Here is a 24381-nt window from a genome sequence, read left to right as displayed (position 1 = left end):
ATCTGAATGCTGTAATGTATCTGTACGTTTATATCTTTTATTTATGGTACCTAATTTATAGTAAGGATCACGCGTACCTCAATGGCATGCTTCATGTAAACTTGAGCTATCATGATAACGTATATGTATAGATGTATATATGAATATGAGTGAGAGTATGTATACTTTTATTTCGGAATATATATGTATGTAAGTGTGTATATATCTGTGGGAGTTGGTATTTATATGTATATACATATATTTTGGTTGTACTCTTCTTCAAGTGCCTTGTATGCACGTGTATAGTTCTTTTTTTTGCATTTTATGAATGTCGTCTGCTTAGCTGGGGCTGCCCAGGGCTGAGGCCTGGCAGCTAGTGGTTGACTCCTGAGTTGCTAACCAATTCTGCATGGATATATCTATACCTGGGTCAGAAGCCAACTCAGCGGTTTACTCCCCTAACCACTGTACCGTCTGGGCGGCTGGTATCAGTAGTGTATGTACAAAAGCGGGCAGGAAGAGGATGTAAATTGACGTTGCACAGAATTTCATAACGGGCGAGACTAAGCAGTTTTCTTTTGCTCACCCTGACCTAGAGTATTCTTGAAGGTAAAAGATAGAAGCAATCGCACATCTTAGAAGCAGGCGAGTTCTGAAGGATTTGGGTCTGGGAATCTGACTAGAAATGCATTATGTTAATTTATTATGGCTAGCCAATGCATTATGTTAATATTCTCACTTTCCACAAAATTATCCACCAGATTACCCCTAAGTGAGCCAGCATTGTCGATAAAAATGAGCTGTGGAGGCCTGAGAAGATTAACTAAGCACTTTAAATTTTTTCTACTGAAAATTTACATTTTCATTATTATGATGCAAGTGTTGCAGTATAGTTTTTTTAATGCATTGTATTCTGTTTAGCACCCCACCAGCGGCCGAACGGTAAAAGTCGCTGAACACTGGTAGTTACCGCCGAAGTTCGAACGGGCTGGCTGCATGGGCGTTTTCGTGGTTCCCCTTGGTGTAACGTGCCAGTTTACCTAAGTTCCCCTTGGTGTAACGAGCCAGTTTACCTAAGAAAGTACTCCACGAAGGCATCTCTCCCCTTAAGTAGATAGCCCTCGAGGCTTTGCCGTAATCTCAAAAAGCCAAACAAATGCATTCTGTTTAGCCATGGAAGAAGACTGAAAATTGTTGTCGGACAAAATATGTTGCGCACATGACATGTAATTTTTATTCGAAATGAGATTTTTTGTGATAAAATAAATTGTATAATAATTCGGCCATACCATGAAAGTATAATTTTAAGATGCCCAATTTAGCAAGCACACATGTTTTACCTTCGAGAGATCTGCATCCTTCAAATTCCGGAAACCAACCTTCTACCTGATGCTCACGAGCAAGGGTACATACGTATTAACGGAACCACCTTGGCGCAGTGTGGCGATTTTTTTACGAAACTGATTAGGTTAATTTTCGGATTGCTGTTTGCAGTGGATATGGTTACTTAAAGAACTATTATGCGCATGGTTGCCAGAGTTTAAAAATTTAGTTTTTGAAAATTTGGCGATTTTTTCTAAGGAATTTATATTATAATATATTATAAAAAAATTATAATATTATTCCTTATAAAATTATTATTAATATTATTGTTTTATAAGGAATTTGGAATTTGCTTTATTATCTATTTCATATTTTTAATTTGTAGTTATAAGTTTTTGTTTAAGAAATTAAGCGATTTCAGTGCGAGCAATGGCAACAAAGTACGGGGGAAAAAAATTATCTCCAGCGCGCGAGACTGTGTATTGGAAATTCTAAAAATATGCTGTTTTTAAATATTTTGTGATATTGCTGTTGAATTGAATTTTATGGTTTAAGTGCGAAGAACATGATATTTAATAAAGATAACACACAAAACGTTGAATAAACGCCCCCCTTGGGAGTAATGTAAAATCTGAAAGATTTCAGCTTTTACAAATTAAGCGCGAACTATGGAAAAAAAAAAATTAAAATTAAGTTACCGCGTAACTTTGGAGCACGCTAGACTCTGATGTTAGAAATAATGCCTAGTCAAAGAATACATAATTCTTTGGCCTAGTATCGCTACCCGTTTCCTAGCAGTGGAATTACATTTCTTAAACTAGAGATGTCAGCACTTTTAAGTCACATCGGCTACCATTGTACTTTTCAAATCTTTTTATATGGTTATATATCTGAGCTCCAGTTAACTGGCACTCGAATCTCTTATTTTTAGCTCAAAACCTCTTAAAATTAAGTTTACTGTTAATTTTAATATGTTTTTAATGTTTCTTTGACATAAATAATATAAAAAGATACAGCAGTATGGTATATACATTCCCAAAAAGTTCTTCAATTCATTTAGAACAAACAGTACAAATGTTTCTTAGATTCCAGTTAAATAGAAATCTTTTATGATTCGATAAATGTCATACACATCCATCTTATTTATTTCAGTCATGGACCTCCGTGATTTCAGTAAATTGACATGATAGAGTAATAACATGTCACTCAAAACATAAATATACTAGGTTTACAATAATACTTCATCGCATTTTTATTTAAAAAATATGGCTTATAAATATTAATCGTGAAAAAAAGAAGAAACACGCCTTATCTTTTAGGTAAATCACTTCTTAATCATTCTTATCTAAACATATTTAAACATTAAACGTATTTATTAACACAGTCAAGTGAGGATTAAATTTTATTATAAGCAGCATAACTTCAATCGTTACCATCTGCTGATCTTTTTATGTGGGTTATTTTACTTTATCCGTTATTTTGCTTTTATTATTATTTTTGAGGATTAAATGTTGCAGGTTAAACAGTCTGCTGTTGCTAACCCAATTCTTTTTGTCTTTATTATTAAACATAATTTTCTTCGCACTTACGACAAATACAATTCAATAACAAAATTACAAAAATTTGAAAAGCAGCATATGATTAGATTCCCGATGTATTTTTGTCGTGCATTTTCTTTTTCTTTCTTTTCTTTTTTTTTTTTTTTCCAGTCTTTTCTCAGTTCTTCACATCAATGTTCAATTTTCTTAACAAAATAGCTTGCATAACGTTTTCTCTTTTTATTATTAATATTTGTGTATGTTAACTTGAATAAATATCATGTTGTTCGCACTTACGCCACATGAAGTTCAGTTCAACAGCAATATAACAAACTATTTAAAAACAGCATACCTTTAGAACTTCCGCTAGAAATTTCGCGCGCTGATTATAAAATTGTTTTATTCCGTACAGTGCTGCCACAGCTCGCCTTCGATTCGTTGAGTTTGCTAATAAAAATTCAAATGAAATTCAAAATTCGGGCTTCCAGGTACTCATGTTCGGGTGGAGGACTAGGTTATTCAAAATCTGATAGTTCTAGCTACGGTCTTTTTCTCACAAGGAGAGAAACATAGGTTCATGCACGCGGATTCTTCATTATTTAATTTCTTTAAAAATAATTTAGGGCGATGATATTTGATGGTAACAATCAGAAAAGTGATTCGACGTTTATAATCAACCGACGCAAAATCCCATTTCGAAAGTAATAGCCCCTTTTGGGGTACTATATTTTTAATAATATACTGCATAGTTTTAAAAATATCGTGCACTGATATTTAGAAGAGCACTATATTTTGAAATCTATAATCACAGCCTAAATAAAACAGGAATTACGTGAGTAACTGGCCTTTAGGCAGTTAGATTACTAGCATAGGTTGCAGTTCCAATGGGTAACTGGAGTCCTGCTGTAATTTGTTGTTTGATTGTATAAAGCTTGTGAGAACAAAGCTGCAGGATGTTTTGTGGAGCAGTTCTTAAGGAAAACTATGAGATTTTTCCGGAGAAAATTTTAGACAAGATAGTGTTAGCGATTTGAATAAGTAAAGAAATGAGAAAGTTTATATATATATGTGTGTGTGTGTGTGATGTATCAGCTTTAGTCGTAGCTTAAATAATCAGATAAGTTTAAAAAACAGGATCCATTTATTATTATTCAGGAGAAATAGCAGTTACAAAAATCAGATATCCGGAGTAAATAAAAAGAATTACTAATAACTTTTTGTATGAAGTTTACTGCATCGTGACATTTAAGAAAAAGGCCCGATATTCTTTTTGCGAGTCTTTTTATAGCCTCTGGAAAGGCGGAGCTTCCAAGAAATGACGTCAGTCTCGTCAGCCAATCCAGTTCGCTTTAAATATTTCGAGAACATTCTAAAACTGTACGTGTAGAAAAGGCGGGAAAAACAACTTGACTACGGGGCTGTGGATTTAATTCCACGTACTTTCAAATAAGAGAACGTCGCCATTAAAAATGAAAAGAACATACAGTTAGAAATTTAAGTGTATTCTTGACTATGGAATCTTATTATTACAAATATATGTATAAAATTTTACAGCTTTTATATTGCGCCTAGACGGGCTTTTTTTTTTTAAACTTTTTGTGTGTTGCCTCTATTTATTAAATATCATGTTCTTCGCACTTAAACCATAAAATTAAATTGAACGGCAATATCACAAAATGATTTAAAAAGAGCATATCTTTAGAATTTCCGATCACAGTCTCACGCGATGGAGATTTTTTTTTTCCCGTACAGTGTTGCCATTGCTCGCTTTGAAATCGTTGATTTTATTAATCAAAAACTCATAATACACAATTTATTCGTCAGTATTACACAGGAGAATTCCAAAGACACGTTTACAGCTGTCGACAAACTGAAACAGGGTGAAACAATCAGTAGCACAGCGTTGGCTATAAGATTATAACGGTGAAGATAGCTTCACGGCAAAGCACTAAAGTACAGCTCCGGACTTGGTCGATCGCTCTCAAGCTAATTCCTAAACTCGAAGCACTACTACTGAACTTAAAACATTCAAGATCCTCTTCACGATACAACCGCTTTATAAAGTTTTATATGTTATATAGCTTTTGACCTGCCTTCGAGAACATTCTGGGACAAATTGGTAAAAATTCGTTCTGGCGAACCTATGGCACACGTGCCACAATCGGCACGCAGAGCCTCATCAGCCGGCAACTAAATATTACTTCCTTACAATTCAGAAGTCAAACAACAAAAATCAGCGTTAAATTTTCAAAATTTTCACAGGACTAGTTTCGATGGTTTTACCGAACCACCATCCTCAGCTGCAAAACCGCAAATGAACAAGATAGGAAATAATGATTAGATAAGATAAGAAAGCCTGGACAAGAATAAGCAAGTGGCGCCATCTGTTTGTGAAACCAGATCTAAAACATAATTTCTTTAAAGGCCAAAGGCAAAGATGGATTGGAATTAGGATCGTTAACAAGAACAGAAAGATTTTTTTTTTTAATGTTAAATGCCTCTAGAAAACCCAGTTCTCCAATGGAAGAAGTTTTTTGAATAATTTTGGCAGCAGAAAAATTGAAAGTGTGATTTTCGGACCAACAATGTTGAGCAAGGAACATGAGGCATATGAGGTCAAGGAACATGAGGTATATGTTAGAAAAAAGGAAACACAGAAGTCTTCTGTTGCTCAACATTGTTGGTCTGAAAATCACACTCTCAATTTTTCTGCTGCCAAAATTATTCAAAAAGCATCTTCCATTGGAGAACTGAATTTTCACATTCAAAAATATCTTTCTGTTCTTGTTAACGATCCTAATTCCAATCCATCTTTGCCTTTGGCCTTTAAAGAAATTATGTTTTAGTTCTGGTTTCACTAATAGATTGCGCCACTTGCTTATTCTTGTCCAGGCTTTCTTATCTTATCTAATCATTATTTCCTATCCTGTTCATTTGCGGTTTTGCAGCTGAGGATGGTGGTTCGGTAAAACCATCGTAACTAGTCCTGTGAAAATTTTAAAAATTAACGTTGATTTTTGTTGTTTGACTTTTGAATTAGTACTTATTCGGTGTGTTATTGTGTCTTAATTAAGTGTTTAATCCTTTGAGGGGCTGTATATAAAATAATTTAAACTGTGGTAAAATTTTGCATGAACTATAACTTATGGACCCTAAGGACACACAATTGAGACTTAAAAAAAATCTGGAGCAAAATCCTGAATTTTGAGAGCCCGTATATATTTTATACCGGCGCCCCTATAGGACAATTTTTTCAAGGTAGTTGCCAACTGTTAATCTTTGTTTTTTAAATTAATTTTAGGTACTTTTGATGTGCGTCTGTAGTGATGAGTGCTTGAATATAGTTATGTAAGTCTAAAGACAAAATTTTTTTTTAAATTTCGGCGGAAATTTAAAATTTTAAAAATAAAATTTATGTTTTTATGCACTTTGATGATGCAACCCAGCTGAACATACTTATGTAAAATATGGGTAAAAAGCTTTTCAACTTGATTTAAATTCAATATTATTTTATAAAACAAATTAACAAATATAATACTGCATGTGCAAATCGTATCATACTGTAACTGAACTAGTATAATATTACAAGCAGATGTAACTCAGCCGAAAATTAAAAAAAAAATTGAAAAATGAAGCACTACGATCGACTCAGCTGAGAAAGTATGTTGCATTTTTGAAGTTGTATTTTATGCGTTAGATAATATGTAAAAAAAAAAAAAAAAAAAAAAAAACCATGCTTCATACTATGATACGCAGAATCGCCCCCCCCCTCCACGCACACACTCTTTAGATTATCGAGAAACGTAAGCGTCCCTTTTTTTATTTTTTGTAAATATAGGTTGTAATATATCTTTTTGTTCAGGAAGAGACACCGTTAAACAATTTTATTATTTGATACACCTCAATGCTCTTATTCTGATTTTCAACCCCTTTGGCTTCATAGGGGCTCCTTTTCAACTTTTGGATAAATTTTAGTTTGCATCTAAAACCGGCCTTAGAAATATTTTTCCTCCTTTCACCAACTGCGAAAATTTATTTCCGAAACAACCTTATTTGTATCAACCAGAGCGTAAATTTCTCTTGTGTTCTCTAGTCTTTCATCTGAAATTAACAAAAAATTAAGAAGAATTTCCCTAAAATATAAAAGCATGCTTTCAAACCAGCAGTTTGTGTGATTACACTATGAGATGGACCTTAAGTACATTTCCATTTTAAGTGAGCTTTCCCTTTGTGTGATCTTATCACACCTCACAGAGGGAAGAAGGTGTGACTCCCGAATGACAAACTGGCTGTCAATCACCTCTTTTCATTTTTTTGCATTCTAGGATTTTGGAAAAGAGGAAGCAACAGGTGTCTTTTGGGGGAAGCAACATGTGTCTCATGCCACGTTTAACCCTGACCTTCGAGTAGGTCCCTCTCGAAGGTCACGGCGAGACTGTATATCGGAAATTCTAAAGATATGAAAAAAAAAAAAAATTAAAATTATTTTGCGATATTGCTGTTGAATTTAAGTTTATGGTTTAAGTGCAAAGAACATATTTAATAAATAAAAGTGACACACGAAACTTAAAAAAAAAACGGCCCTTTGGGCGTAATGTAAAATCTGAAAGCTTTCAGATTTTATTTTTTATATTTGTAAATTTAATTGTTATTGTGTTTCCATGATGTATTTACTAGATTTACCAAGAAATGAAGCGGGAATAATTTAACATCTTCAGATAGGTCATAAACTTTTGCAGCCCTAAAACAATTTTGTTTATCCAATACTTTAAGTTTCTGACGAAAGGAGCACCATAAGAAATGTATAAATAAAAGTTAGCAAATTTAATATGGCAGTAGTATTACAATTTTTACTTTAATAGTCTGAAAGTCAGACTGTAGTCTTCAGTCTAGGCAGCATAATTTTTAAGATGCATATTATACACACCCACACATCTGTACATATATATACATAATATAATGTGTGCCATTTTAAAATGTAGTTTAATGTTAAATTAAAGTCATTTAATAGAAATGAATACAGAAAAACTTTACTTACAGACGTAAAGTTTTAAATAATAGTATGCAACTGTAGCAACAGGAATGGAATTCCTTATTTAGATCTATAGATATGTATTTCAAGTTAATTTCAGTTTGACATAGTATTAACAATATTAAACTAATTCTCATAAACTATCAATAAGTCTAATTAAAATAAAATTCTGTTTCGAAGATGTTTATATTTTTTTTTTCTTTCAAATCTATAGAATTTTCATTCCAAATCTATAGGAATATTACAGCTACTATTTTGCAGTCAATTTTACCTTAAGTACGAAATGCTATGTAAGTGTTATACAACTTTTCAAGTTAAGTACATACCTTTACGATATAAAGAATGCTGACAAATGAAGTTCTTTGAAAACAGAAACCGAGATGCATCAATCCAAGCTTTGTGGAATATCCATCATGTGCTTGTAATTCTTTTTAAATTTTTCAGCCAGGTAGTGAAATCTTCACAATTGCTTACATTTCATTTAACTTCGCACTGAAAATTTTCGCAAGAAATCCACGATGCTTTAATTATTTTGTATAGGAAATTGCGTGGCAAAACATTTCCAATGCTTGAAGCGGGCAAAGATCGCATGGAATGCCAGAAATATTACTGGAAGCTCATTGGTCTATCCTAGAAGCCACTCCTTCGGTAGCGATAAAGATGTACACTTACGACACATGCTAACGGGTTACGACTCGGAATTTCAGGACCAACATGTCCTAATCATCGACTGATGTGGTTTAATATGTTTCCTCCAAAGGTGCGCAATTGTAACAATTAACAACCAACTTTTAAAAAATGTATTAGGCAACCAAATACAGAAAGAGTGTTCATATTACACACTTGATTCTCAGCGCACTCCCCCCTTATTGCTGTTTGGACTAGAAACATCCTCTTGCGAAGATCTTTTAGGAAAATTTGAATTATTATATTATTTTTAAATTAAAAGAATCGAATTCTGAAGATGTATTAGTTACACTTCATTAGAGAAAATTATGGATTTTGAAAACCCAGAGTAAAATCTATTCGAAGCAGTATGCTTTATCATTTATACTTGCGCTTTTCTTTTTATTTGAATTTTGATCAGAAAATATTATTTATAGAATGCCCTTTTTAATTCTGAAATTATCTTTTCTCTTAATGCGTAGTTTTTTTTAAAATTACCTTAAAATTGTTTTCATATGAACATTCCTTTGTTCAGTGCCAATTATCTCATTCTGAAATTCCAGTAAGAGCATTTTTAAAAATTTTCTTCAAATGTGAAATTTTGTTGCAATTTGCTTAACTAATGGTTATTGCAGAAGTAGAATGTTCGCTCATTCTTACTCAAGATTTTGATAAGTTGTTTACTTCTCTTACGCAATAACGTAAAACGCATAACATTTTATTCTTATATTGCAGCAAGTGCCTTTTCGGTAAAGTGTCGGTTATGTATCAACGCTATAAACTCTTAAAATTATTTCATGTAGTTCGATATAATTATTTATCATCTTTATGGAATTTTGAAAATAAGTTTTCTCCAATTTTAGATTTACTTCGCAACACGAAAAGTATGGTATAGTAATTGTTTTTATTGACTTTAACATTAAAACGAATAATAATTTAAAAAATTGAATGCATTTAGTAATTCTTTTCTGAGCTCGCTAAATAATTAACTGATACTTAACCTTTCTTTATCAAAGCAACATTTAGTTCGTGTGCAGTCCCATAGATGGTAGCATTGTACAACAATTCTCATTTATTTTCGTGACGAAAAACATTTCGTCGAATCACAGCGAAGGAAATATCAAGTTTGACTGTACGGGTGTGTTTTTTTTTTTTTTTTTTTTTTTTTTTTTTTTTTTTTAACTTAATCAAGTCTCTGAAAGTACATGCGTTATCAGCAGCTGCGTGGTCATGTGGAAGAGGAGTACGTGTGAGTTACTTAACCGCCTTAGAAATTATCTGCTTATATTTTTAAATTTGTTGTTGATGTCGAGGTGTATAACATAAGGTTTTAGAATATTCAATGGAAAGAAATAAGCAGATTTCAGACACTGACAAAGGTAAGATCACCCGTATGCAGTTTGCATGCGGTATGAATTATCTCCGTTTTGTTTATTAGTGAACACATTGATAGATTTGTTTCATTTATTTATAATCTATATGTTTTCTAATATACAGTGAGTATACTGCATAACATTAACCTATACTTATTTACTAATGCTTGTATTATTAAAAATTCGAAAAACATAACATTTTAAAATTTTTGAGAACATATGGGCATTTTTACACATAGTTATGGTTTAAAAAATTATATAATATTATGATTATATATTAATTATATAATATCCTATGAAACAGTGTGTGTCTTTATTGTGAAGAGCATATGGTTTTGTTCGAAATATATTTGAAAATATAGATAAAACATATTGTACACTATATCCGTAATCAATAATAATTGATGAGCCGTGATCAGTAATAATTTAACTTTGCCGTGCTTTAAAAAAAATAAGGATGTTACTGGACTGTATTTAAAAGTGAGTAATTTAAATACATTAAATGAATGAAAAATATGTAATTTATGTGTTAGAATTGAAGGTAAATGTTTCAGGTGAGATTCGGAACAAACTTTATTCAGTGATAAAAGTATGAAATGAAATCTTTTACTTCCTGTATTGTTTTGATTAATTTAGTTTCTACTAAATTAAATTTTTACTACTTATCTTCGATTAATGTAATAACTAAAATTAATGGAATTTACTTTTATTAGTGTAAAGATCATATAAAATATTCTTTGTTTTAGGAATTTAAAGTCAGAATTCGAAATAAATTAAATGCAGAAGAAAAAAAAAAAAAAGGTGGGAGGCAAAAGAAAAATAACTTTGTTATAGGTATTTTTAGAAGTGTTTGAGATACCTGGATCCTTCTTTTTAAAAAAAAAAAATTCATGTTTAAAGTCAGTGTGCTGCCATCTATCGAGAAATTCAACCAAAATGTAGTAGTAGTATTTTAAAATGTTGGTGGCGAATGCCCGGATGTAAAATGATGTCATATGCTTTTCGCGTCTGCGTCGTACGTGGCATTCTATTCTGAAACCTTCAAGATGGCGGACGCGTTGCAAGCTTCATGTGCGGCTCCTGTTTTCAAGCGACCACGGCTGGAATTTTCTTCATGTGAAAACGATGCTTTAATATCATATGAATCTGTGTCGTCCGAGGAAAGATTTAGTATAGATTCTGGGCTGCAGGATGATTCCAATGGTAAGATGTTCGTATGTTAATGATGGCGGTTGGTGAGCATTCCCAATCCGCCATTGGAAGGGGATCAAGGTCCTTCTTCATCGATGAATGAATACTGGGTTCGAGACTAGAATAATGTACGGGTGTTGTTAAGCCTTGTTCTCGTTGAATTGTACGGGAGAGATGCTCCGACGGCCGTAAGGAACTTCCCTGACGTCATGAGCGCTAGTTGTAAACTAAGTGTTAGAGGGTTTGTTGATATTTCGTTAGTACACGAGGTCGATGGAGAGCGTTGATCTTTAACTCAGCTGATGAATACTTTTTTATTTTAGTCGAAATGTACTGAAATTTTTGTTTAGTGTAAGCAGATATCAATAATAATTTTTAAAATTAATTTATAAATAGTTGTAGAGAGATATTTTGAAAAAGTTGTGTGCACTTTTAATTTATAAATAAAGTTTTTAAATGGAAAACTAACTAAGATGTGTTTCTATTTCATCGTGTTAAGATTCAAAAACAGAACAATAAGCGTATTTGTGTACTATGTGCCTAAAAGTGTTTGTTTTGATCATTTCAGTAAATTTGACAGTTGCATATAAAGTTCATTTGACAGTTAGTTTTTAGATGATTCGATTCTGTTTACATAGAATTTGAATTATTTTCTGTTCCCACAAATTGAAGACATATTTTTTAAATTAGAGAAAATATTTGACAATCTGGAATGTATATCTAAATATGATATGTTCATCATTGTATAAAAATTTTATTTCTCTCTTAGAAGTAACATCTTCAAGTGATTGTCATGACGACCATCCTGGAGGGAATCCGCAAAGCAATCGAGATTTTTTATCTCCAGATACCAATGGTGTTCATGCAGCATTAGACAGCATCGAGTCTCATCCTATTTTTGAGCAATCTGCACATAATGGTTTGTTGATTTTCATCTTTTACTTCCTGTATTGTTTTTATTGGAAATGTTTATTAGCTGATGTTTGAGTTTATTTATGTAGAGTATGTCCGAGTTTATTTCTGTACTTTAAATATGCATGTTGAATTTATTTTCAGAAGGGTTAGCTAATTTTATTTGTGAAGTTAAATTATTTTTAGATTTGAATATTCAACCAATGTAATACACTGAAATAAGTCATATCAAAATCTTAGTCGTTCAGGTATTAATTTCTCTTTGGCATTTTACAATGACTCACTGTAAACGTCATTTCATTTTTCAAATTATTGCAACCAAATATTCAAGCTCTGCATTATATTTAAAGAAATTAAATAATGAGAAATCTGTATGTATGTTTCTCGCATTGTGAAAAAACAATGGCACCTAAAGACATTGAATTTTGAATAAGCCCAAATATGGAATCTGGGTAAAAGTTTACAATTGGGTGTCCCTTGTTTATTGGCGATTCTTTCTTGACGCCAAGATCAGCGCCAGGAAGTCGCAATTTTAAGATGGCCACTTCACAAAACCAAAGTAAAATTTGAAGAATTGTATAAGATCTGTGTCCATGTACACATCGATCTGTTTTTACTTAAAAAAAATCCTAGAAATTGCACAAACTAGGCATTGCGCACTGCCTTAAATATGTCCATGTACACATCAATCTATTTTCATTTAAATAAAATCAGGAAGCTAAAACAAAGTTAAAACTATCGTGGTAACCAGAAGTGAGGTTTCATCGGCAAAATTTTTTTAACCTTTTAACTGTCATGCCCGAGATTTGGTGTTTCGAAAATGTCACGCCCAAGTATTACTCGGGGTAATTTTTTTTTTTGAGTGCATCGTATTGTTATACCCGAATATATATCGGGAGACGTTTATTTCGGCTTCATCTCTTTGTCAAACCAGACTGTATCTCGGGAAAAGTTAATGTGCGCTCAGTTCAATAGATGACAGCACTTTACTGAAGATTTCAAAGGTTAGAGGTTGTAAGTTCTTTGGTTCAAAGTGCATGGGATCTTTTTGTTGTAAAATAGCGTCCAGTTCTTTGAAACGTTATATCGATGATTTAGATTCCTCAACCGAAGATGAAGGATGTGTGTTTGATGAGCAGTATTCATGATACTTCCATGGTCAGCCTCAAAAATAAAAAAATGGAGATATACTCAAGGCGAAGATTGTTTCTAATTGCAGTCTAACTATGGATGGTGTAGATCGCTGTGATTAGGAAATATCCTTTCATCCAACAATCCGTTAAACGCCAGAAAAAATATTATAAAAAGATATTTTTACATTTACTAGACAAGGTACTTTGGAACTCATATTTGCTCTATAAAAATGTAGTTGGGAAACATATTACATTTCTAGAATTTCAAGTTGTAGAAGAGCTTTTACATAAATATGATGATGCAGCTTCTGGACAAAAGAATGTTGGCAGACCACCTACAATAGATAACCCTGCCCGTCTTACTGAACGACATTTCATATCCCATATTCCTCCTACTCCTGCGAAACGTGCGCCTACAAGACAGTGCAAAGTGTGTTGTTCAAAAAAGGATAAAAATGAGGAAAAGATAAGGAAGGAATCACGATTCTGATGTAGTGATTGTGGAGTTGGTTTGTGCTTGGAAAAGTGTTTCCAGTTGTACCACACAAGACTGAATTACTGAACTACTAATAGGTATTCACTTATATTTATTTCTTTTTTAGAAAATAATAAATTTTTTTCATTTTTAGAAAATAATGCTCCACTAGAAGCGAACTTTACAACTGCCATGTTGATTGGCAGCCGCCTCAAACAAATATGCAGTGGCTACAAAACTTTAAAAATTGTACCCATGTATTTCAAAATATCAGTTTTTAACTACTTAAGAATACGAGGGCTATCCAGAAAGTAGATTACATTTTGGAATAAAAAAATAAACAAAGTATAGGAAACAAATTTTATTATATACAGATGAAAGCCACACTCAAATACTACTTTTCTACATAGTCACCATACAAATTAAGGCATTTATCGTAGCAATGTACGAGCTTGGAAATTCCTTCGTCGAAAAATTCGGCCGCCTGCGCCTTCAACCACTTCGTTACCTCTTCTTGCAGCTGTGCGTCGTCATCAAAACGCTGCATAGCCAGCCACTTCTTCATTGCTGGGAATAGGAATTTCGTTTCACAGTTCACATGTTTCACCCATGTTTCGTCACCAGTAACGATGCGATCGAGTAAAGAGTCACCATCCTTATGGTAAGCGTCCAAAAAGTTCAACGCTGCAGCCATTCGCTGATTTTTGTGGTCCTTTGTCAAGATTTTTGGAATCCATCTTGCACAAAACTTGTGGTAACCAAGCTTTTCGCTGATGATTTCGTGCAACAAACTTCGCGAAATTTGTGGAAAACTCAAAGAAAGTTCCGTTATTGTGAAATTTCGATTTTCACGGACTTTAGCATCGACTTTTTCGAGAAGTTCGGCGGTCACTATGCTGGGTCTCCCACTTCGATCTTCGTCGTGAACATTGGTTCGGCCATTTTGAAATCTTATGACCCACTGACGCACTCCACCTTCAGTGATAATGTTGTCCCCATACACTTCACGAAGCTGCCGATAGATTTCTATCGGTTTACAGTTTTTTGCAGTCAGAAACCTTATTACTGAGCGCACCTCGCAGCTCGCGGGATTTTCAATTAACGCAGACATTTCAAACCGTCACAGTATCTGAACGGAGCACAGCACGAACCTCTCACTAGCACGGCTAGATGCAGACTGAGCTGCGCAACGCTCTGACCCCAAGATGGCCGCGCTAGCCCCGCCCCTAGCGGACACAGACGGAAACGTAATCTACTTCCTGGATGGCCCTCGTATTTTATTTTCTACTAAACATTTGATTTTTGCAATAAAAAAATTTGACAATTTGTCTACCCAAATCATCAAAATAACTTGACAGTTAAAGGGTTAAAAATGTCTCCAATCAAAGGAGCATTTCTTTTCCCAGATCTGTGTTTAGTATGAAACAAAATGAAATATTCTCTGATTTCAGAAGTAAATGCTCCAGAAATTCATTATATGTGTATGAGGTGGGGAGAACATGTTTACATTTTTCTTTTTGTGAATAAGTTTTCTTTGATTTCTGTATATGTATTGCATTCATCAATTTTAGCAGGGTAAGGCTGCCTCATACCTCTTATGTAGTTATTTCAATTAGTCGTCGATCTATTGCAGTTCATTTGAAATAAATTTTGTTTGCTAAACTTGGTAGACATTAACTCCTGACACTATAAATAAATGAACTGTTCAATATTAATGAAAGGAACGTGCTATTCAATAAACCATGTTTTGTGTTCTGATGCCTGTATCTTCTTGACATACAGTGCAAGATGCCACACTGAATTGGTCTGGGTTCGAATCCCAGAGAAGGCACAGGTGTCTGTGCAACATATGGCCACTCTAAATACTGGAACCTGAAAGTCGTCTTATGTGATTTGATGGTAAAGGAAAGAGGAATGGAGAACCTAGGGGTGTTTTCCATGAGCATTGAGCTATGCAATTAGCATAGTGAAACCATACCTGTGTAATCACTGGTGAAATGTTGCTGTCTTTGTGCCTGTACTTGTAAAGATATTTCTGTTTAAGAAAGGGGGGATTGAGTGTAAATGTAGAATATTTCAACATGGTGAGAAATATGGCAGTTAACATACCTAATAACAGAGATTTGTAATTAAGTTATGTGCAGTTTGTAATTAGTTTCATAATCTTTCAGGGTTTATATCCGAAAATCCATCTAGTATGCTAGCCCATGAAGCTTTTAGTAGGTCACATCCTCAGCCAGGAGATCTGGAAGAAAACGATGTTGAAGATCAAGAATCTACAGTTAGTGAGTTATCAGGCTTAAGTGACCTGTCGAACCTAAGTGGTCAGGATTGGAAACCCACAGGTAATCACTAGTTCTCATCATTATTAAAATGAAATAAATTTACATGTGCATATTTTCAAACCATTCATTCAATTTTATCGGCTGTAAACATAACACTTTCCTTATGTACGCCCACCAGCGGCCGAGCGGTAAAGTCGCTGAACACTGGTAGTTCGGTCCGAGGTTCGAATCCCGTGAACGGGCTGGCTGCATGAGTGTTTTCGTGGTTTTCCCCATGTGTAACGTGTATACGAGCCAGTTACCCTTAGAAAGTCCTCCTCGAAGGCATCCTTCCTCTTAGGCAGATAGCCCTCGAGGCTTTGCCGTAATTAAATAACCTAACCTAACCTTTCCTTATGTACAGTTTCCTTTGAATGCATTTTACTTTTTTTTTCACAAAATGACATGCCTTGAAATAATGAATTGCTTCTGTTTCATTTCTCAGTAGTAAGTGGGAGACATAGAATATAAAAATCTGTCTTTCTAGAAGAATGATAATAAATTTTTAGGGTATGGAATGTTTGCAGAAATCATCTCAGGTGGTATTTTTGACAGTAAATTGGCAATTACCAGCTAATGTACAGGGTACCAAATTAAATTCTGTTGGGCAACATTTTTCATACAATGCATCCTTGCAGCCATAATGGATAGCTGTGCAACGAGGTCCTCCAGTGTGTCAATGGGTCAATGGGAGTCTCGTAAATGATGCCCTTCAGATGCCTCCATTCTGGATAAACCTGGTGAATGGGTGGTTATTGGACTGGTCCATCATTGCCCTGCAAAATTCCTATCCAAGTGATTCCGTACCACCAGGTCATAATTCTTGACATAATATTTTGTTTTTGGTTTTTTCTCATGCAAATTAGATCAGAGGTCAATTGGTGGTAAATTAATAGGGGGACCAGAAAGTAATGTCTTTTCTGCGCAAGTCGACAACAACATGCTAAGGGCAGAAGTGGAAGCAAATCCATATCAAACACTCTTAACCAACCTTGGTCGACCATGCAAGAACATTTAAAGCAGAATGGGAAAATAAGCAAAGGAGGTGTTTGAGTCTCCCATAATCTGTCCGAAAAGAACAAAGCCAACCTATCCATCACATACAACATATTACTTCAACAGCACCATACAAAACTGTTTTTGATCGTTTGATTAGTGGAGACAAAAACAAACAAGTCCTATATGATAATCCAAAACTCAAAAGGCAGTTTTAATAGGGTTTACATTCCGAAAAGTCGCTTCTGGATGTCGATGGAATTCACGGAATTGTTCATTTTGATTTGCTGAAACCTAGTCAAACTGTTAATGCAGACCTTTATTGTGAACACAACCAATCTTTAATCGAAAAATATCAATTGTCAACAAAAACGGCGTCATTCTGCAACACGACAATGCAAGACGAACACTGAAAAAAATTATGAATTGGGATGGGGAGGTACTGCCATACTCACCCTCCATACTCGGCCGATATCGCAGCATTGGATTTCCATTTATTTGGATCCCTATAACATTTTCTTAGTGGCAAAAAAATTTGAAAATTTGGATGATGTCCAAAATGTCCTCTCCAGATATTTTACTCAGAAAACAATTGATTTTTATCAGTTTGGGTTTGAAAATCTGCACATTAGATGGCAAAAGGTTGTTGATAATGAGAGTGATTATATTAGTGGTTAAAAATAAAAACTTATTAAAAATGTATTATTTTGAATTTAATGTAAGAAAGCAACATTACTTTCTGGTCTCCCTATTAACATGGTTGCTGCTGATTGGCTGATGATGTATATATATATGCCAGGATCTGTGAACGATATGGGTTATTCTTTGATGTTTCTTTTCTTGTTGGTTTTGATAAGGTGACCAGATTTTCCTGAGGGCAAAGCGGGATGCAGGGATCCAAATTTGGGTGGGGGGAGACCTTATGAACTTTTCTTTCGTATGAGACCCGGAGTACTGCTGCGAGATTAGCAAGTACGAAACTACAGTGTCTGTTACTAATTCTTACATATGAGTAGGAATGCTTAATCTAGTATTTCAGCAGCAAAATGTTATTATATTGAATTTGAGCTCTATAGTTTTCACCAGTGAATAAGAGTTTTTTGACTGGAATGATCTGAGAATTTTTGTGTAGTGGCTCGGTAAATGGTACACATGGGGAAATAACACAATTTATGTAAAATATGAATTTCACGTCTAGTGAGCCAGCCATTTACAGTGATTTCGAACTTGCAACCCGCAGGCCACATCCGGTACCTGAAGTTGTTTTCTGAGACCCACAAATACATTTCAGTTATGTATTTATGTAATACAATGTTTATAGATTTTGATATAGCATAAATTCATTATGCAGTGGATTGCAATATAGTTTTTTATTAAGACAACCAAAAGTACATGTGCAATGAATGTAGTAGCGCTCTGACAAACCAAAGGGGGACAGACCTTGCTCGCATGCCAGGCCACATAACTGGGCTAAGGTGAGATGTCGGTACCATGGAGGTACGAAAGGGAGGAGGGGCCATTCCGCGCTAGAAGTGAAGCACTGCTTTGAAGCTTGGGTCACCAGACGGGGTGTTTTTTGTTTACATTCAGAAGCTCGCTTGACAAGATTCTGATAGTATTTCGACACGCGACAGTTCCATAGAAATCGAAAAAGGGACACTCTCGCATGAAAGAAACATTCATAGTGTAATGGATAATAGCAATTTGTATAGTTTACTGACATTTACGCAAAAATCACATCTTGGTTATTTTTCGGTAACTAACAACAGCGATTTTGATTATGAATTTGTTTTATAAAATTCTAAGCTGTTGCACTACAAAAATATAGATTTTAAGAAAATTGCTAAAAGAGATCTGCCAAAATTTATTTTCTAGAAGATTTGAAAAGTTTGAAACTTGATCGCTAAATGTAAATATAAAATTATGTATGTTAAAATATTTGTAGTTAGGCACATAGGTCAGATTAAGTTTTTATTAAATAGAGAAATCCTGTTGACAAATATGTTATAAAACTATTTAAGCAAGAATTGTTCGTATTGGAAAGCGATCTGTTAAAAGGTATTGTAAAGCAAATGCTATGAGATGCGCACTTAAGAACGTAATAAAGAGTTTTGGAATATGTATTGTTGAAATGACGGGTAAAAAAAAAATCTGATAAGTATAATTAAAAGAATTATTCCCTTTACATTTTATAATAACTCAGTTACAAGTTTTAAATAATACTTAAAAAAAAAAAAGAAAAAAAAAACTTATTTTATTCCCTTTCAGAAATGTTCAGAGAAAGTCAAATACTATTTTCCTAATAATTCTCTAATTTAAAATGAACCGAATAGAGCATTAATTATAAATTGACTTACATTTTTCGATTTAAAAGAAGCCAAAAAATCATATCATATTTAAGAAAGTATTTTAGGAAGAAGCTCTATAAATAGAAAAGAAATAATGCATAATTTTAATATTAATAATACAATAAACTTTGATCTTAATTTTTGTACCTTAACCGAATAAAATCGAATTACCTTAAATTTTTTTCTAATGTAATTAACGAAAACATGTGAAAATATTTCATTCAAATTAAACCATTCTGAGAAAACTGTCCTGTGAAAAGTATAGCATTTAATTCCGTTCATAATGAAATGTTGTTTAAAAATATGTTGTTTTCACATACTTAGGACTTTGAAGTGTTGTAGAAAAAGAAAATATATACATTTATATGTATATTTGCGACGTAATTACAAAATATGTAATGAATTGGTACTTTAACTTTGCTTGAGTAAATCACTACCTAGCAAGGAGCTGTTTTTAAACAGTTTTTATATTTTATAAAAAAGTTAATTCATAATTTTCTTTTTTAAAAAAATTTTATGTTAAAAGTTGGTTATTTAGTGGTTAATTCATCATATTAGAATTATTTGAAATAAATGTCATTTCAAAAATTTAATATTTAGATGCTAGTAGATTTAAATTACAAAACTTAACCGTGAGTAACTTGTAAAGATAGAAAACAAACACAATAAATTTGAATTCTTTGCTTTGCAGTATTTGTATTATTACTGTTACTTTGATAAATATTTACCAAGTGAAATTTGAAATTAAGTTAAAATTTAATTAGTTCTTTGAAATTTTGTTTTAAAAGAAAAATCTAGCCTGCCGGCTTCTTTCAAGTCGTGCATGCGGGTCACACGCAAATTAAGTTTGAGAACTCTGGCCTATGATATCTGGTCATTTTTAGTAGTTTTTCAAAGCACTTCAATAAACAGTTGTATATTAAGAGTATTCTTTATTCTGTTAATTAATGCTGTTGTGCAAGACCTAGACTAGATAGCAAGGTAATGGTTTCAAATTATGAACATTTGCTGGCAATATCAACATACTGTCATTAGCTTGCTATAATCTTCTATCTTTTTGTAATAATGCATGTGAAGGACATACTAGGATAATGATTATGACTGTTTTAGCAATGTATACGAACTTGCTAAGCAACTAACAGAATTTAACATTTGCAGTCATTGCAAGGCAGCATTCGGTATTTGTACGAGCTTGTGCCAAACCAAATATCCTTGTGCTTTGACGTCCAAGGCGTATAGGTATATATGGCGGTGTGGATTTATATTGATATTTTTTTTTGTGGTTTAGCATGGATGCAAATCACATGAACTTTATTTGGGGTGACATTTTAGGACTGCTTGCACAAGTGACAAGAACAAAATCGCCATTATAGAAAAGAAAGCTGAAGATCTTTATCTGTATGTATATAAAAAAAAGTATTTACACCAGTGTCAGGGGTCAACAAAATTATACCTGTGATTGATTTTGAAATGCTGTAGACCCACTTCTTTAATTTTAGTGGTGTAGTAACCTCTCCAGGAATCAAAATAAGCAATAAATCCTTCTTTGATATGTTTCTTTTTTATTGCGTCTAAGAGTTTTATTGTATGTATCTAAGTGGAGAAGTGTTTTGAACCTTAACTAGGAAGCATTCATCGGTTTGGCAACAAGTACAACCAAATATCCACTGTTCTGGAAGAATTCGATGAGCATCTTTCATTACACAGCATTACTTATTTCATTATACAAGCTTTCGTCAATCTCAATGATCATTTCAGGACCACCGTTTTTCCCCTTCTCACGTTTCTTCTACACAGACTTCTTGCAAGTAGTTCTTCCAATCTACAGTTGTTGAAATGATTCATCTCCAATAGTTTTCAACACAATTTGATTGATATCATTTTACTCCAAGTGTAAATAAATCTTAAAGATCTTAGAAAACTTAATCTAGACATTTTGAATCACTTGTCTTGCTTTTCGAGCTGCAGCAGGTATAAACATTGTCATGCCGTCTAACTTTGTCCAAAAAATAAAATTTCATTTCATGATTTTGATTACTTTTTTTAAAGAGAGAATCTGTTGTGGGAAGTCCTGGCATTTTGGGCTACCAAAGTTACATAATAGTAAAAATAGATGTTGCTTGTTTAAATGAGTAATGGAAATGACTGTGAATGATTCCAGTCAGGTTTGTTGGCAAGTTGAAGCAGGTCTAAATTATTGGACAGCTTTCCGTGTGCATCTGGCCAAATTATTTGCCAGCTTTCCGAAAAGCACCCCTATGTATATAAAGCTCAATAAATTTCTTATTTTTTCATTATTAATGTCATTTTTCATCATGACTTTCTCTAAGCCATAGTAATTTGCCTCCTTTGAGTACCAGCTTTTTTTTTTTAAATATATTATCCTTAATGATGATGGATGTAAGTGTACAAAATGTCACAACAATCCGAAAGGTTGCTGAAAATAAATATTAAATATATTTTATTATATATATTGCCCATCAGCAGTTGTAAAATAAGATATCTGAACACTTGTTGAAAAAAAACAAGCAATGGCTTGATTGCATGGGAGTTTTCATATTTCTTATGAGTAATGTGAATACAAGCCAGTTTCCATCAGACAATTCTCCTTGGAAAATATCTCTACTTTTAAGCAAATAGGCCTCATAGGCTTTGCTATTATCCAAATGACACAACCCTCTGTATTACTAAAACTGTAATAATGATTTTAAATGGCTTTTTGAAATTAAGTGCTCAGCAGTTTGAAAAATCTTACATATGATAGTGAAGGGTATAAAATATTAGAAATCAGGTTATTTGAATATGGCGAAGTACATAAGTTTGTATGCCTAGGTAGAAACTGGCTTGTATGAAGAAAATCACAAAAACCAACCATGCAGCCACCCCATACATTTGAATGTAGATCAAGCTACCAATGTTCAATGGTCGTAACTTCTTGGCCACTGCTGAGAGTTATTTACAAAATAATAAACTGAACATGTTTAGAAGGAAATAAATTAGAGTACATTTTTGTTTTTTGTAACTAAATTAACAATAATATTTTGGTGAGTTTTCTAATTTTTCCTCATGGCAAAAATATACATACAACATAAATAGTCCAACATAATACAACCAACATAACTATTTTTAAAAAAAAATTCTCCGTAAACACTTAAGTGTATGATGAATCTTATGAATATTAACACTGAGTGAGTACTCTGTCATTTAAAAGACGGAACCAAATTGTGAAAAGTCAGGCTAAACCTCCATAACCGGGGTATGTTCTCTCCAAACTCTTTTCGTTTGTGATGTCAAATTTCACATTGCAATTTCATTTTGCAATTGCCAATTGCAAAAAGAAATGGTAATGTAAAATCTAATATCACCAAATGAGGATGACGCTAAAAATATAACACGGGCATAAATTACTACAAACTAAAACATTAATTTAAAATAAACTACAAAAAGTTCCAAGTCACAAACGTAAAACTAAAAATTGCAAAAAGGAATTACTACAAACATAATACATACCAAATGTCTTTTTGCTTGATATATTTAAATTCACTAACAATGAATACATCATAAACTCACTAAAATGTACAAGTTACTATTGTCATGGAATTCAACAAACTGAACCACTTTAGCTCAACATTTTAAACATTCCACATCTCTCAGTTGCTCCATGCAAAGGGGGAAACTGACCCTTGAAACATTTCCTAAATAAAATTAAATGAAAACATTTGTAAATTATAATCTGCACATCATACATTATCCCACCAACAACAGCTTAACCTCCTGCAAATATTAAACAGTAAAACTTTTTGAAATAAACACAGTATTTCAAAATTTAAAAAAAAAACAACAACTTGTGGCTCTACTAAAGTTGTACTCATTACAATCATCGAAATAAAGCTCTATGTTTGCCACAAGAAAACATACTGCCGGAAATCACAACCAAATCAAAATCGCATCAAATAAAAACCTGCCAAGTTATATGGGAGATTAACCAAAAGTCGTTTTGAAAATATCGGATCTTTGAGTAAAAAATTAGCAATTTTAAATGAAGATTTTTGGAAATAGTTAAGAATTTTGACTACTGCATCATTTGTAATTATTCCAGCTTAATACCAGCTGAAAATGGGCATATTTTGCACAATATCAATAAAGTTTTGTAATTTATTTAAAAATGCTTCTATAGCTATCTGTAGGTCTCCTCGTTGGATATTTTATTAGTAACTACATTTAGTGTAATTACTAACACATGTGTTACTAGCGTTTATTGTTCGTAAATAACTTGCTGAAAAAAAGAAAGCCTGCTAATTTGATATTTAAAATTTTCTGAATATTTTTATTTCTTGTTATTATGCATTGTTAATCATTCATAAGAAAAACTGATGCTTATTGCATAAATGCTGTTAGAATTTTTTTTAAAATTATTATTTAAGATTGTGCTTGTGCTAATAAATGGTATTTATTTTAGGTCCATTAGCTTGGGTGCAGAGGCAGATGCTCAGTGGAATTGATCCAAGGCTAATACTTGGAGACCTTTTACCTAAAGGCACTTTCATACCGCATAATGTAAATGATAGTTTGTTGTGGAGACTCATTGTCAATCTTGTTAGTGAACCAAAACGTTCAAAGTTATCCCATATTAATACTCTTGATGATGCTGTTAATCTTTTGAGAACATCCAAAAGGATTATAGTCCTTACTGGAGCAGGTGTAAGTAAAAAAATTAATGTTTATTTGATTAGTGAATAATTTTCTAATAAACATTGCTGATAATTTAAAATAATTACAGCTATGTAAAATATTACAAATGTAGAATATTGCATAGCTGCCAACTCGTGATTTTTCATGGAATCTTTTTTTTAAAACTTTTTTCAGTAGTAAATGAAAGCTTATCGAATTAAAAAAAATTATGTTGTGAAAATTTCACCCTACACCCGTAATAAAGATTTTTCATCTTAAATTTTATTTCCGACAAATTGTCTTAATTTACATTTAGAGAACTTCATCTAAAGATTCAATCAATTTTTTTTATTTGATAATATTTGTTTTACATCAATATATGGTACTCTAATAAGTTTAGCCGATATTATATACATTATT

At 33.0% G+C, this 24381-nt stretch overlaps 1 protein-coding gene across 3 annotated transcripts in view; it reads left to right on the top strand.

Moving 5' to 3' along the window:
* The first annotated feature begins 9742 nt into the window (after positions 1–9742).
* The window catches only part of LOC118197577 (NAD-dependent protein deacetylase sirtuin-1-like), a 39081-nt gene continuing 24442 nt past the window's right edge, over positions 9743–24381 (top strand). Inside the window, exons 1-4 of one of the 3 annotated variants that reach the window (XM_085821209.1) lie at positions 9743–9917; positions 11872–12021; positions 15794–15967; positions 23750–23991. In XM_085821209.1, the coding sequence (XP_085677335.1) occupies positions 9881–9917; positions 11872–12021; positions 15794–15967; positions 23750–23991 (603 nt within the window). In that variant the 5' untranslated portion in view covers positions 9743–9880. Of the gene's footprint in view, positions 9918–10941; positions 11115–11331; positions 11454–11871; positions 12022–15793; positions 15968–23749; positions 23992–24381 lie in introns of those variants that run through there. The other 2 variants (XM_085821208.1, XM_085821210.1) reach the window with 2 other exon arrangements.

Source organism: Stegodyphus dumicola, chromosome 7 (assembly GCF_044657685.1).
Source record: "Stegodyphus dumicola isolate Sdum_Otavi_A_Nest chromosome 7, ASM4465768v1".
NCBI lineage: Eukaryota > Metazoa > Arthropoda > Arachnida > Araneae > Eresidae > Stegodyphus > Stegodyphus dumicola.
The sequence above is the reverse complement of the archived record's forward strand: the minus strand, read 5'-3'. Positions and strand labels throughout refer to the sequence as shown.